General features: G+C 67.8%; 1 protein-coding gene across 3 annotated transcripts in view; it reads right to left on the reverse strand.

The window, feature by feature from the left end:
- HSPG2 (heparan sulfate proteoglycan 2) overlaps positions 1-13,619 on the reverse strand; it is a 203,334-nt gene that overhangs the window by 81,708 nt on the left and 108,007 nt on the right. For all 3 annotated transcript variants that reach the window (XM_075121175.1, XM_075121177.1, XM_075121176.1), the window contains 9 exons: positions 11,065-11,295; positions 10,832-10,945; positions 10,341-10,468; positions 6,774-6,860; positions 5,530-5,588; positions 3,948-4,112; positions 2,494-2,604; positions 1,462-1,562; positions 176-356 (listed from right to left, as the gene is read on the reverse strand). In XM_075121175.1, the coding sequence (XP_074977276.1) occupies positions 176-356; positions 1,462-1,562; positions 2,494-2,604; positions 3,948-4,112; positions 5,530-5,588; positions 6,774-6,860; positions 10,341-10,468; positions 10,832-10,945; positions 11,065-11,295 (1,177 nt within the window). The remainder of the gene's footprint in view (positions 1-175; positions 357-1,461; positions 1,563-2,493; positions 2,605-3,947; positions 4,113-5,529; positions 5,589-6,773; positions 6,861-10,340; positions 10,469-10,831; positions 10,946-11,064; positions 11,296-13,619) is intronic.

Below are 13,619 nucleotides of genomic sequence, written 5' to 3' on the forward strand. Positions count from 1 at the left end.
AGGTTACATTTGGTGGCACTGTCCTGGGCAGAAGGTGGCCTCAGGACTCCGGATTGCAGGGGTGGCTCCTGGTAACTGGTGAGCACTGGACGCCAGCAGCCAGGCTCTCCCTAACTGCCTCCATCTGACTAACCCAGGCCAGGCTCTCCCTGAGGGCGCAATGGGGCGTGCGCACCTTGCACGTGCAGCGTGGCTGTGCCCTCGGCCATGTCCAACATGTTGGAGCCGGTACAGACGTAGATGCCGGCGTCCTCGGGCTGCACGTTGCGGATGGTGAGGATGCCGTTGAAGTCCATGGCGCGGCGCGGCAGTTTGCCATGGTTCTGGCGCGTCCAGACCAGCGTGTAGGCCGGAGACTGCGGGAGCAGAGGGTACATGGCCATGAGGAGGGCATGAGCCCACCCTCCCCCACCCCAGGGAGCTGGCGCTAGGTGGGCTCCTTGGGAGGCAACGTGGGGCCAATCCTCACCTAGCCAATAAACCTGCTCCCCTCCCTACACCCCTGCCAGGGCTAGGGCCACTGCAGGGGATGGCAGAGCACAGGAGTGGCACCCAGATACCATGGTGATGAACAAGTCACTGAAGAAGGCAGAGGCAGGGAAGGCTGCGTCCCCTAGGCTGCGCTCGGCAGCATCGGGAGGGTGGCTCCCTGCCTGGCTACTCAGGGACTGTCAGACCCCAGGCCCTGGTTAGCAAGTCACTCTGCTCCCTCCTGGGGAGGGACAAAGCGTGGGGAGAGCAGGTGTCAGTCCTCCCGCTGCGGGGAGCCTGGGCTCTGCCCTGCTGGCAGCACCTGAGAGTTGCGCCCGGTCAGACTCTCAGCTGGGGTGACTGGACCTCGTTTCACAGACTTCCCTGGCAACGTCCATTTATGCCGGCTGGGTGTAAGGGCTCCAGCGGGTGTGCCATGCCAGCTGCCCGTTATCCCAAATGTGGGCACAGGGCTTTGGCTGCGTTACCACGCGGCAGCTGTCAGCCGGCTGGGCACTCTGCTCTAAACTGCATGACTGTCTGCACTGCCCTCACAGCCCACGTATGCACCGTGCTCACCCTCAGCTTCACCCCGCGTTAAACAATGACAAGCGCCGTGCGGACCCCGCAGTCACAGGACCGCTAGCCGCTTGCCCGGCTCCCATTGACTTTCCAGCACAAGCTCTCTGGGGCGCCGGCTCTTTGCTAGATGGGCGTGCAATGCCTGGCACAACCGGCCTGATCCCTGGCCAGGGCCTCGCGGCGCCACTCCAGAAAAAACAGGTGTGTGGCCATTGTGGCCTTGTGTCTGTGCAGGGTCTGGGTGTCCAGGCGGCTGCAGGAGGCGCGTGGGTTCCTTGCCCGGGCCTGTGCTGTTTCTGGAGCAGCAGCCGTGCGAGTGAACAGCGCAGAGTTCGGTTTTCATTTCCCCAGCCCCGCTCAGCCCATCTCGCTGCCTCCCCCAGCCCCAGGCAGCTGCCCTGCCCTCACCTTGCTCTTGGCCGTACAGATGAAGGTGACGTCAGCTCCCGGCTTCACACTCTGGACCCTCTTCTCCTCCACGGTCACTGTGATGGGTTTGCTGGGGGCCTCTGCACCGACGGGGAGACATAAGACTCGTGCCCAGCACACCCTGCAGGCCATGGACAGCAGGACGGCAGCTCCAGGGCCCAGCCACCAGGGGCTAATGGTGCCCCAGGGCCAGGGCCAGGCAGGGCAAGGAGGCCAACAGGGAGCAGCGCTTGGGGTGGGAGGGTTGAGTTCAGGTTTTCTTGTCAGCTCTTCCTCTCTGAGGCTGCCTCATCCCAACCTAGGCCCTTCCCTCCTCCTGGGTCCCAGGCAAATCCTGCCCCCTCTTCGGGCCCCATGCCCATCCCTCCTCTTTGGCCCTGCCTGCCCCCGGGCCCCGTGGGCCATGCCTGCCCCCAGGCCCTGCCCATCCCCTGGTCCCTGCCCTCCTCCTGGGCCCTGCCCATCCCCTGGGCCCTGCCCGCCCCCTGATCCTCATGCAGATCCTGCCCAGCCTCGGGGCCTGAAGCCCTGCCTGCCTCCTGGGTGCTGTCTGCTCCCAGACCCCAGGCCCTGCCCATCCCATGGGCCCTGCCCCCCCGGCCCCCACACAGATCCTGCCCAGCCTCGGGAAGGCCCTATCCATTCCCCTGAGCCCAGGCAGACCCTGCTCCCCCCTGGACCCCAGGCCCTGGACCCCAGGCCCTGCCCACCCCTGGGCCTTGCCCATAGGAGCTCATCTTGTTGCCCAGGCGTGAGGGGCTGGTGGTGGATGGGGTCAGAGGCTCGGACCTCGATCCTGCCCTGGCTGCCTGCGTGGAGCAGTGCCATTTGCTCTGCCTCTATCCCACCGCCGCTGAGGGCAGGGCCACATGACAACGGCTCTGCCAGGGAAGGAGGGTGTCAGCTCCCAGCCGTGGCCCCACAGAGTGCACAGCCCGTGTGCCAGGCCCACCTGGTCTCAGCAGCGCCCTCCTGCTCTCCCACCCGCAGGCCAAGCCCGCAGCCGCTCACCCGTGACAATGATCTCCGCCCGACTGGCATTGCTGTGCTCCAGGCTGCGGCAGGTGCAGACGTACACACCGGCCTCCGAGGGGCGGATGCTGGGGAAGTGGAGCTCTTCACCTAGGGCCAGGCAAAGGACTCGTGAGACCCACACATGGCCCACCACGGGCAGAGCGTGTGCACAGAGGGGCCCTCTGGCAGGCAGGGAGAACATCCCCAGGCCTGGGGAGCTTGCAGGGAGACCCTGTCTCTGCCACCCCGCTGCTTATAGCCACTGGTCACAGCTCCCCAGCCATGGCCCAGCACCCCAGCTAGGGAGGGCTGGCCTGGGGCCACGTCTGGACGGAGAGCTCTGAGGAACACCTGAGATGCTCAGACTGGTGATTCGGGAGGTGGCACATGCGCCCGAGTCAGCGTGGGCCCCCGTGTGGTGCTAGGTCATTCCGTGGGGGGTGCTCTCCCCTGCAGATGTGCAGTTAGAGGAGCATCGATCCAAGCTCCTGACCTGCTCTGGCCTCGGGGGGCTGCATTTGCACCAGATTGGGGTGTCCTGATCCAACCCCTCCTGAACTCCCTGTTGTCTCCTCGCCTTTGGGCAGGCTGAATGACAGAATGGCTGGCCCCAGCCAGGTGTGTCCCTGAGTCTGTGGGACCCAGGGCTGGACCCCCATCCTGCCCTCGGTTCCCTACTGATTCAAACCTTCCACCATTGGCCTGGGCGTCTGCCAGCACCAGTACTAATCACAATAAACCTGCCATCAAACCCACTCCCCACAGCCACCAGGATGACCCTGCAGTGGCATGTGGATACCAGATTCTCCTTCCCCTCCTGTCCTACAGTTTTATAGCATTGCGGTGTGACTGTATAAAGAGCTACCCTGTCGCACCCCAGAGACAGCTGGATCCCAGTGCTAGGTGAGGGATCTCTGTATAAATGGATATATTGCCACACCCCAGAAGCAGCTGCATTTCAGGGCTGGTCTACACTTATAGAATCATAGAATCATAGAGCATCAGGGTTGGAAGGGACCTCAGGAGGTCATCTAGTCCAACCCCCTGCTCAAAGCAGGACCAATCTCCAATTTTTGCCCCAGATCTCTAAGTGGCCCCCTCAAGGATTGAACTCACAACCCTGGGTTTAGCAGGCCAATGCTCAAACCACTGAGCTATCCCTCCCCCCAACTTAGGTCGACATAGCTGCAGTGCTCGGGGGTGTGAAAATCCACACCTCTGAGCACTGTAGCTATGCTACCAACCCTGGTAGATGCAGCTAGGTCGACAGATGAACGCCTCCATCAGCCGTCGCTCAGGGAGCTCCCAAAGCAATGGTCAGACCCTTCCAGCTACATGACGGAGCTACACTGTGCCACCATAGCTCCCACAGTGCAGACACAGCCTCAGCGGAGGGGATGTGCCTGGTTCCTAACGTTCATTGTTCTCTCCACACCTGGCCACACCGTTACCTTGCCGTCGGCTCTGGGCAGTGCTGGGCACAGGGCGCCCATCCTCCCGCGACCAGGAGTAGTAGTAGGGCGGGCTGCCACTGGCCTGGCAGCGCAGAGTCACCTCACCACCCTGCGACACCGTGGTCTTTGACGGGTGGACTCGTACCACGAAAGGGGCTCGGTCTGTGGGGAGAGGAGAGCGGGAGCCGGTCATTCTGGGGATGCTGGGGCGATGCATCAGACCCACGGGGGTGGGTCAGCAATGGTGCTGTGGCCAGCTGCCCCCCCACATGGGAACTGCCTTGATGTGAGAGCAAAGGGACCACCCAGGGCTGTGGGGCGAGGGGCCATATCCATCCAAGCCCAGCTCTGCACCCACCAACAGGACCCCCCCAGGACTATGGGGCAAGGGGCCGTATCCACCCATGCCCTGCTGTACACCCACCAAGGGGGACCCCCCGGGGCTCTGGCGCAAGGGGCCGTATCCACCCGTTCCCTGCTCTGCACCCACCAACGGGGGCCCCCCAGGGCTCTGGGGTGAGGGGCCGTATTCACCTGTGCCCTGAGGGGCTCATCCCTCTACCAGCTCCTGGCCAGATCCCATCTCTCTGCTGACCGTTGCTGGTGGGGCAGAGGCAGGGATGAGGGGCTGGATGCTAGGAAGTCTGGCCCGTGGTCTGGGAGCTGTACCAGCATCAAGCAGTCACCTGCTCCCCTTGCAGCCACCTGAGCCCGGAGTCACAGCCCTCCAGGAGGGGGTGCTCCAAGCACCCTGTATTCACACTCCCCACATCACTGCGATGCGCCTTGGGAGGAATCATTAAAGTCCCCCTCCAGGCTAATGTCCTTGGGGAGCGTATGCACGAAGCGCACAGGAAGAGTTCACCCAACAACCGGGTGGGGTAACCCTGCTTCTCAGACACAGGACAGGCTGGCACCTCTGGCCTGTCCTGGGGCTGCTCCTTGGCAGCAATGGGGGTAGGAACAAATCAATCTGCAAACGGCAGCATGGAGCCTCTTTCCTTATGGGACTCCCCATCCCGACCTCACCGCTGGAGTAAACTTTCTCCACGGTGACCCTCAGCAGAGAGCATTTCAAAGGGGGCTGGACTGTGACAGTGAGCAGCAAAACCACCCCAGCCACCTCTCTCTCACCTGCAGGGCACTGTGACTGCAGGGGACAGCCGGACCTGAGGACTGCATCAGCCATACTGACGGGAGAGTGGTGCAGGTTTGACCTCCAGCCAAGCCTAGCTTGTTCAGTGGTAGCTGCTAGAAAGGGGTTTATATTTGTGTTTCTTGGACCCATTTCTAACTTTGATGCCTTACACTAGTACTCACCTGAAATCCGCCAGGCTGTAGTTAAATAAACTGGCTTGATTTTTAATCTAACCCAGTGCAGCACTGTGTTTAAACTGAGCTGTTGGTAACTCCAGTGAACGTAGAAAATTGCTGGCTACTGACCCTGGACAGGGTCAAGGGACCTTCAACATCTCAGCTTGCAGGCTGCTAGCCTTTGACCTTCTGCTGGCCCAAAAGCCAGGGCAGTGGGGACCCACTGGGACCCAGCCCTGCCGCCAACGCCTGGACCAGCACTTACCCACAGGCACACACTTCTGCCCCCGCACGCTGGGGTTCCCCACATAGCCTGGCGCACATCTGTGGGGAGCAGGAGAGACAGGTGAAGGGGGCACTGGCTCCCAGGGGAAAACAATTATCGGGGGGGAGGGGGAGTGGCACACAAAGCCTAGGGCTGCCAACTTTCTATTGGCACAAAACCGAACACCCTAGCCCCGCCCCTTCCTGAGGCCCACCCCCTGCACACTACATTCCCCCTCCCTCAGTGTCTCGCTCTCCCCCACCCTCACTCACTTTCACTGGGGCTGGGGCAGCAAGTTGGGGTACGGGAGGGAGTTGGGGCTCGGGGTTGGGGCGTGGGCTTACCTTGGGTGGCTCCCGGTCAGCGGCGCAGCAGGGCTAAGGCAGGCTGCCCGCCTCTCCTGGCTCCGTGCTGCGCCCCAGAAGTGGCCAGCGGGTCTGGCTCCTACGTGGGGGCGCGGGCAGGAGGCTCTGCGGCATGTGCTGCTCTCAGCTGCAGGCACTGACAACCCCCCAGCCCCACTGTGGAGCCAGTGCTCGGGGCGGGGGCAGCGCGGAGCACTGTGGCCCACCCCGCCTAGGAGCTGGACCTGCTGGTCACTTCTGGAAGCAGTGCAGTGCCCCACGACAGATAGGGCTAGCCAGCCTTAGAGCCGCACCGCCGACCAGACTTTTATCGGTCCGGTTGGCGGTGCTGACTGGAGCCGCCAGGGTCCCTTCTCGACTGGGCGTTCCGGTCGAAAAACGGACACCTTTGGGAACTCCCTAACAAAGCCTTCTGTCCGCTGTGCCTTGGAGCTGCAGGCTGGGCCTGAGGAGCGTGGGGAAGCAGTTATTGCCCCAGTGTACACAGCCCCCGGGGTCCAGGTGCAATGAGGCCAGACTCCATGGGGTAAGCCCCGACCCATGGCAGCTGGGAGTCCAGGGGACAATAGAGTTGTCACCTTTCTAAGGGCTGGAAAGGAGACCCGGAGGCCCTGTCCTGCCTCTTCCTTTGAGGTCCTGCCCCCTACTCTGCTTCCTCCCCAAAGCCCCACCCCTTCTCCATGTCCTCCCCCAAGTACCCTTCTGCTCCACCTCTTCCCCCAAGGCCCCGCCCCTGCTCTGCCTCTTCCCCACTCATCCCAGACTTTAAAACATGGACAATGTAGGGGGGCTTGTCAAATGACACCAGGACACACAAGCCAAAACCCAGACTGTCTGGGGGAAAGCTGGCCGGGTGGCAGCCCTAGGGGAAAGACTTACTGCTCGCAGTACTGGCCGGTGTAGCCGGGATCGCAGGCGGAGCAGCGATAGCCGCCCGCCCCCAGGCTCTCACACGTCCGCGAGAACCTGCAGGGAGAGAGCGAACTGAGCGCCCGGTCAGGAACAGCGCCCCCACCCACCAGTGAACAGCGCCCCCTGCCTCCGCCACCCCGGAACCACGGCAGGAACAGAACCCCACCCCGGCTCAGCCATCCCGGGAACAGCGCCCCCTGCCTCCGCCACCCCGGAACCACGGCAGGAACAGAACCCCACCCCGGCTCAGCCATCCCGGGAACAGCGCCCCCTGCCTCCGCCACCCCGGAACCACGGCAGGAACAGAACCCCACCCCGGCTCAGCCATCCCGGGAACAGCGCCCCCTGCCTCCGCCACCCCGGAACCACGGCAGGAACAGAACCCCACCCCGGCTCAGCCATCCCGGGAACAGCGCCCCCTGCCTCCGCCACCCCGGAACCACGGCAGGAACAGAACCCCACCCCTGCTCAGCCATCCCGGGAACAGCGCCCCCTGCCTCCGCCACCCCGGAACCACGGCAGGAACAGAACCCCACCCCGGCTCAGCCATCCCGGGAACAGCGCCCCCTGCCTGCGCCACCCCGGAACCACGGCAGGAACAGAACCCCACCCCGGCTCAGCCATCCCGGGAACAGCGCCCCCTGCCTCCGCCACCCCGGAACCACGGCAGGAACAGAACCCCACCCCTGCTCAGCCATCCCGGGAACAGCGCCCCCTGCCTGCGCCACCCCGGAACCACGGCAGGAACAGAACCCCACCCCGGCTCAGCCATCCCGGGAACAGCGCCCCCTGCCTCCGCCACCCCGGAACCACGGCAGGAACAGAACCCCACCCCGGCTCAGCCATCCCGGGAACAGCGCCCCCTGCCTCCGCCACCCCGGAACCACGGCAGGAACAGAACCCCACCCCGGCTCAGCCATCCCGGGAACAGCGCCCCCTGCCTGTGCCACCCCGGAACCACGGCAGGAACAGAACCCCACCCCTGCTCAGCCATCCCGGGAACAGCGCCCCCTGCCTGCGCCACCCCGGAACCACGGCAGGAACAGAACCCCACCCCGGCTCAGCCATCCCGGGAACAGCGCCCCCTGCCTGCGCCACCCCGGAACCACGGCAGGAACAGAACCCCACCCCGGCTCAGCCATCCCGGGAACAGCGCCCCCTGCCTGCGCCACCCCGGAACCACGGCAGGAACAGAACCCCACCCCGGCTCAGCCATCCCGGGAACAGCGCCCCCTGCCTCCGCCACCCCGGAACCACGGCAGGAACAGAACCCCACCCCGGCTCAGCCATCCCGGGAACAGCGCCCCCTGCCTCCGCCACCCCGGAACCACGGCAGGAACAGAACCCCACCCCGGCTCAGCCATCCCGGGAACAGCGCCCCCTGCCTCCGCCACCCCGGAACCACGGCAGGAACAGAACCCCACCCCTGCTCAGCCATCCCGGGAACAGCGCCCCCTGCCTCCGCCACCCCGGAACCACGGCAGGAACAGAACCCCACCCCGGCTCAGCCATCCCGGGAACAGCGCCCCCTGCCTGCGCCACCCCGGAACCACGGCAGGAACAGAACCCCACCCCGGCTCAGCCATCCCGGGAACAGCGCCCCCTGCCTCCGCCACCCCGGAACCACGGCAGGAACAGAACCCCACCCCTGCTCAGCCATCCCGGGAACAGCGCCCCCTGCCTGCGCCACCCCGGAACCACGGCAGGAACAGAACCCCACCCCGGCTCAGCCATCCCGGGAACAGCGCCCCCTGCCTCCGCCACCCCGGAACCACGGCAGGAACAGAACCCCACCCCGGCTCAGCCATCCCGGGAACAGCGCCCCCTGCCTCCGCCACCCCGGAACCACGGCAGGAACAGAACCCCACCCCGGCTCAGCCATCCCGGGAACAGCGCCCCCTGCCTGTGCCACCCCGGAACCACGGCAGGAACAGAACCCCACCCCTGCTCAGCCATCCCGGGAACAGCGCCCCCTGCCTGCGCCACCCCGGAACCACGGCAGGAACAGAACCCCACCCCGGCTCAGCCATCCCGGGAACAGCGCCCCCTGCCTGCGCCACCCCGGAACCACGGCAGGAACAGAACCCCACCCCGGCTCAGCCATCCCGGGAACAGCGCCCCCTGCCTGCGCCACCCCGGAACCACGGCAGGAACAGAACCCCACCCCGGCTCAGCCATCCCGGGAACAGCGCCCCCTGCCTCCGCCACCCCGGAACCACGGCAGGAACAGAACCCCACCCCGGCTCAGCCATCCCGGGAACAGCGCCCCCTGCCTCCGCCACCCCGGAACCACGGCAGGAACAGAACCCCACCCCGGCTCAGCCATCCCGGGAACAGCGCCCCCTGCCTCCGCCACCCCGGAACCACGGCAGGAACAGAACCCCACCCCGGCTCAGCCATCCCGGGAACAGCGCCCCCTGCCTCCGCCACCCCGGAACCACGACAGGAACAGAACCCCACCCCGGCTCAGCCATCCCGGGAACAGCGCCCCCTGCCTCCGCCACCCCGGAACCACGGCAGGAACAGAACCCCACCCCGGCTCAGCCATCCCGGGAACAGCGCCCCCTGCCTCCGCCACCCCGGAACCACGGCAGGAACAGAACCCCACCCCGGCTCAGCCATCCCGGGAACAGCGCCCCCTGCCTCCGCCACCCCGGAACCACGGCAGGAACAGAACCCCACCCCGGCTCAGCCATCCCGGGAACAGCGCCCCCTGCCTCCGCCACCCCGGAACCACGGCAGGAACAGAACCCCACCCCGGCTCAGCCATCCCGGGAACAGCGCCCCCTGCCTCCGCCACCCCGGAACCACGGCAGGAACAGAACCCCACCCCGGCTCAGCCATCCCGGGAACAGCGCCCCCTGCCTCCGCCACCCCGGAACCACGGCAGGAACAGAACCCCACCCCGGCTCAGCCATCCCGGGAACAGCGCCCCCTGCCTCCGCCACCCCGGAACCACGGCAGGAACAGAACCCCACCCCTGCTCAGCCATCCTGGGAACAGCGCCCCCTGCCTCCGCCACCCCGGAACCACGGCAGGAACAGAACCCCACCCCGGCTCAGCCATCCCGGGGACAGCATCTGCTGCCCCCACTCAGCTGCCCCAGGAACAGAGCCCTCTGCCCCCACTCAGCCGCTCCGGGAACAGTGCCTCCTGCCCCCTGCCCTGCCGCCCCAGGAAGAGCGGTCCTGTCCCCGATGTATACCCCCCGAGTTATTAGACACACAAGGTTGAGCAAACCACAGAGCCCTCAGGATCACCCCGAAGGCAGGTTCTCAGGGGACCTGCCAGGAAACTCTGGCTGGCAGCAGTGGTGGGGCTGGTGCTGAGATGCCGACAGACCTTGGCTGGCAATAGGGTGGCCAGAACTTGGGGCCTCCTCCATAAATCCTCACTCCACCTCCACCCCGAGGTTAACACTCAGAGATGGAGATGCCACGTGGGAGGTGGTGAGCTCAGTCATGTTAACCCCATGTGTGCCATGGGTTGCTACACTCTAACCCCCAACCCCACCCGCTGGTGTCAGCTACTCACTGGTTCTCAGGTTCGGAAAGTGGGCAGGCGCAAGGCTGGCAGTCCTCGGGGGTCCCGGCGGTGGCGTCACCGTAGTAGCCAGGGGCACACTGCTCGCAGAACTCCCCGGCCGCGTTGTGTAAGCAGTTCTGGGGAGAGGAACAGAGCTCACACACCCAGCCGATGGGAGAGGAGCGACTGCAGCGAGGGGCTTGCCCTGGGGCAGAGTCCTCCTCCAGGGTGGGGCAGGAGGCAGGGTATAGATGGGGTCCCTTGCCGAGTCACAGAGTGTGGGCCCAGGAAGCCAGGGGCTCTGGCCCAGCGCAAGCAGGTTCAGGGGGACCAGAGGGAGTCTCAGCCCTTCTCTCAGCCCACGTTGGGGCATCCACCTGGCCTGGGGCAGTGGCGAGGGGGACTCCAGAAGACATAGGAGTGTCTGGTTCAGCGAGGCAGGGTGGAAAGGCTGCTCCAGCCGGTGGGGAGGTACAGTGTACACCACACTGGTCACTCACCGAGCAGGCCCCCGTCTCCGGGTGACAGGAGTCCGAGTGGCCATTGCACTCACACAGCTCGCAGTGCCCCAGGTACAGGCCACCCCCGGTGCGAGTGTAGCCAGCAGCACAGTCCTGCAGGGAAGAGACACAGCGTCACCCTGCAGTACAACCGGCCGGGGCCTCGCCCCCAGAGCGGGCACAGCTGCCAGGCCCCAAGCCAAGGGATGTGGGTCAGCAAGGGGCCACCTCACCTGGCAGGAGAGGCCCCGGTACCCAGGCGGGCAGCGGCACTCCTCCACCTCCAGCGCCCGCGGCAGGCTGCTGTAGGTGGGCACAGCGGTCTCCATGCTGACGCCAGCAATGCTGGCCGACACCATGTCGGTGGAATAGGTGGCACGGATGAGGATCTCGTCCAGGTCGGCCAGCGCCATCATCAAGTGCTCCCGGGTGGCATGCTGCCCGTCGGGACGCTTCCAGTATTGCTGTGGGGGAGAGGGGCAGAGTCACGCCTGGCTGGAAGCCCACCGAGCTCTGAGGCAAGGACAGCGGGGCTGCCCTGCAGGGAAGCCCATGTGCTCGCACCCTGGACCTTGGCTCAGCCAGGCTGCCCTGGATTCATGCAGCAGGGGCTGGAGGGGGCTCTGGGGCGGCGACTCCGCCATGGCACGAATGGGGACTAAACCCAGCTCAGACGAGAGCTCAACCCCGTGGAGCCAGAGGGCAGCCCAGCCCCTTGGGACATGCCCCCTCCTGGCACAGGTGGGTGAGTTGGCTTGACATGGGGGCTCCAGTGGCTTCAGTTCAGGGGAGGCCAGGAGCCCCACTGCACCTTCCCCACGCCCTTGTGGGGAGCTCAGACTGGAGAGGAGGGGGCAGGGGGACCATGTCGGGAGGCGGGGGTGTAAGATGGTGGTACATTCCAGTGGGGCAAGCTCAAGGGTGGTATGGTGCTAGTGAGGAGAAGATGGGGGTGGGGACAAGGCAAGGGTGGGGTGAGGATGAGGTGGGGGCAGGGGCAGTACAATGCCGGAGAGGCAGGGTGGGGGTGGAGATGAGGCAGGGGCGGCCCATGCTGGTGAGGCGAGGGCGAGGAAGGGCTGAGCAGGGGTGGTCAGAGATGGGGGCAGGGGCGGAGGCGGGGTGAGGGCAGGGCTGAGGTGGGGCCGAGGCAGGTGCTGAGTGGGGGTGGGACAGTAGTACCTTGCCAGCCAGGCGGGGCTGGAGGGGGGAGGAGGAAGTACCATATTGGAGGGGGTGGGGTGGGGGTGGTACCACACCCGTGAGGTGGGGGCTGGGTGGGGGTGGTACGATGCCGGTGAGGCGGGGGCAGGGCAGGGGCGGTACCACCTGGCAAGGTGGGAGTGGGGGCAGTACCTGGCAAGGCAGGTACCCTGGCGGGGGGGCCGGGGCTGTACCGCGTGGGCGAGGCGGAGACGGGGAGGCGGCCGGGGAGGGGGCTGGGGCAGTACCACGCCGGCAAGGCGGGGCAGGGGAGGCGGCCGGGGAGGGGCCGGGGCTGTACCGCGTGGGCGAGGCGGGGCCGGGGAGGGGGCCGGGGCTGTACCGCGTGGGCGAGGCAGGGCCGGGGAGGGGGCCGGGGCTGTACCGTGTGGGTGAGGCGGGGCCGGGGAGGGGGCTGGGGAGGTACCGTGCCGGCGAGGCGGGGCCGGGGAGGGGGCCGGGGCGGTACCGCGTGGGCGAGGCGGGGCCGGGGAGGGGGCCGGGGCGGTACCGCGTGGGCGAGGCGGGGCCGGGGAGGGGGCCGGGGCGGTACCGCGTGGGCGAGGCGGGGCCGGGGAGGGGGCCGGGGCGGTACCGTGCCGACGAGGCGGGGCTGGGGAGGGGGCCGGGGCGGTACCATGTGGGTGAGGCGGGGCAGGGGAGGGGGCCGGGGCTGTACCGCGTGGGTGAGGCGGGGCCGGGGAGGGGGCCGGGGCGGTACCGCGTGGGTGAGGCGGGGCCGGGGAGGGGGCTGGGGAGGTACCGTGCCGGCGAGGCGGGGCCGGGGAGGGGGCCGGGGCGGTACCGCGTGGGCGAGGCGGGGCCGGGGAGGGGGCCGGGGCGGTACCGCGTGGGCGAGGCGGGGCCGGGGAGGGGGCCGGGGCGGTACCGCGTGGGCGAGGCGGGGCCGGGGAGGGGGCCGGGGCGGTACCGCGTGGGCGAGGCGGGGCCGGGGAGGGGGCCGGGGCGGTACCGTGCCGACGAGGCGGGGCCGGGGAGGGGGCCGGGGCGGTACCATGTGGGTGAGGCGGGGCAGGGGAGGGGGCCGGGGCTGTACCGCGTGGGTGAGGCGGGGCCGGGGAGGGGGCCGGGGCGGTACCGCGTGGGCGAGGTGGGGCTGGGGAGGGGGCCGGGGCAGTACCGTGCAGGCGAGGCGGGGCCGGGGAGGGGGCCGGGGCGGTACCGTGCCGGCGAGGCGGGGCCGGGGAGGGGGCCGGGGCGGTACCGCGTGGGCGAGGCGGGGCCGGGGAGGGGGCCGGGCCGGTACCGCGTGGGCGAGGCGGGGCCGGGGAGGGGGCCGGGGCGGTACCGTGCAGGCGAGGCGGGGCCGGGGAGGGGGCTGGGGCGGTACCGTGCCGGCAAGGCGGGGCCGGGGAGGGGGCCGGGGCGGTACCGCGTGGGCGAGGCGGGGCCGGGGAGGGGGCCAGGGCGGTACCGTGCCGGCGAGGCGGGGCCGGGGAGGGGGCTGGGGCGGTACCGTGCCGACGAGGCGGGGCCGGGGAGGGGGCCGGGGCGGTACCGCGTGGGTGAGGCGGGGCCGGGGAGGGGGCCGGGGCGGTACCGTGCCGGCGAGGCGGGGCCGGGG

Source organism: Caretta caretta, chromosome 18 (assembly GCF_965140235.1).
Source record: "Caretta caretta isolate rCarCar2 chromosome 18, rCarCar1.hap1, whole genome shotgun sequence".
In the NCBI taxonomy this organism is placed as follows: domain Eukaryota; kingdom Metazoa; phylum Chordata; order Testudines; family Cheloniidae; genus Caretta; species Caretta caretta.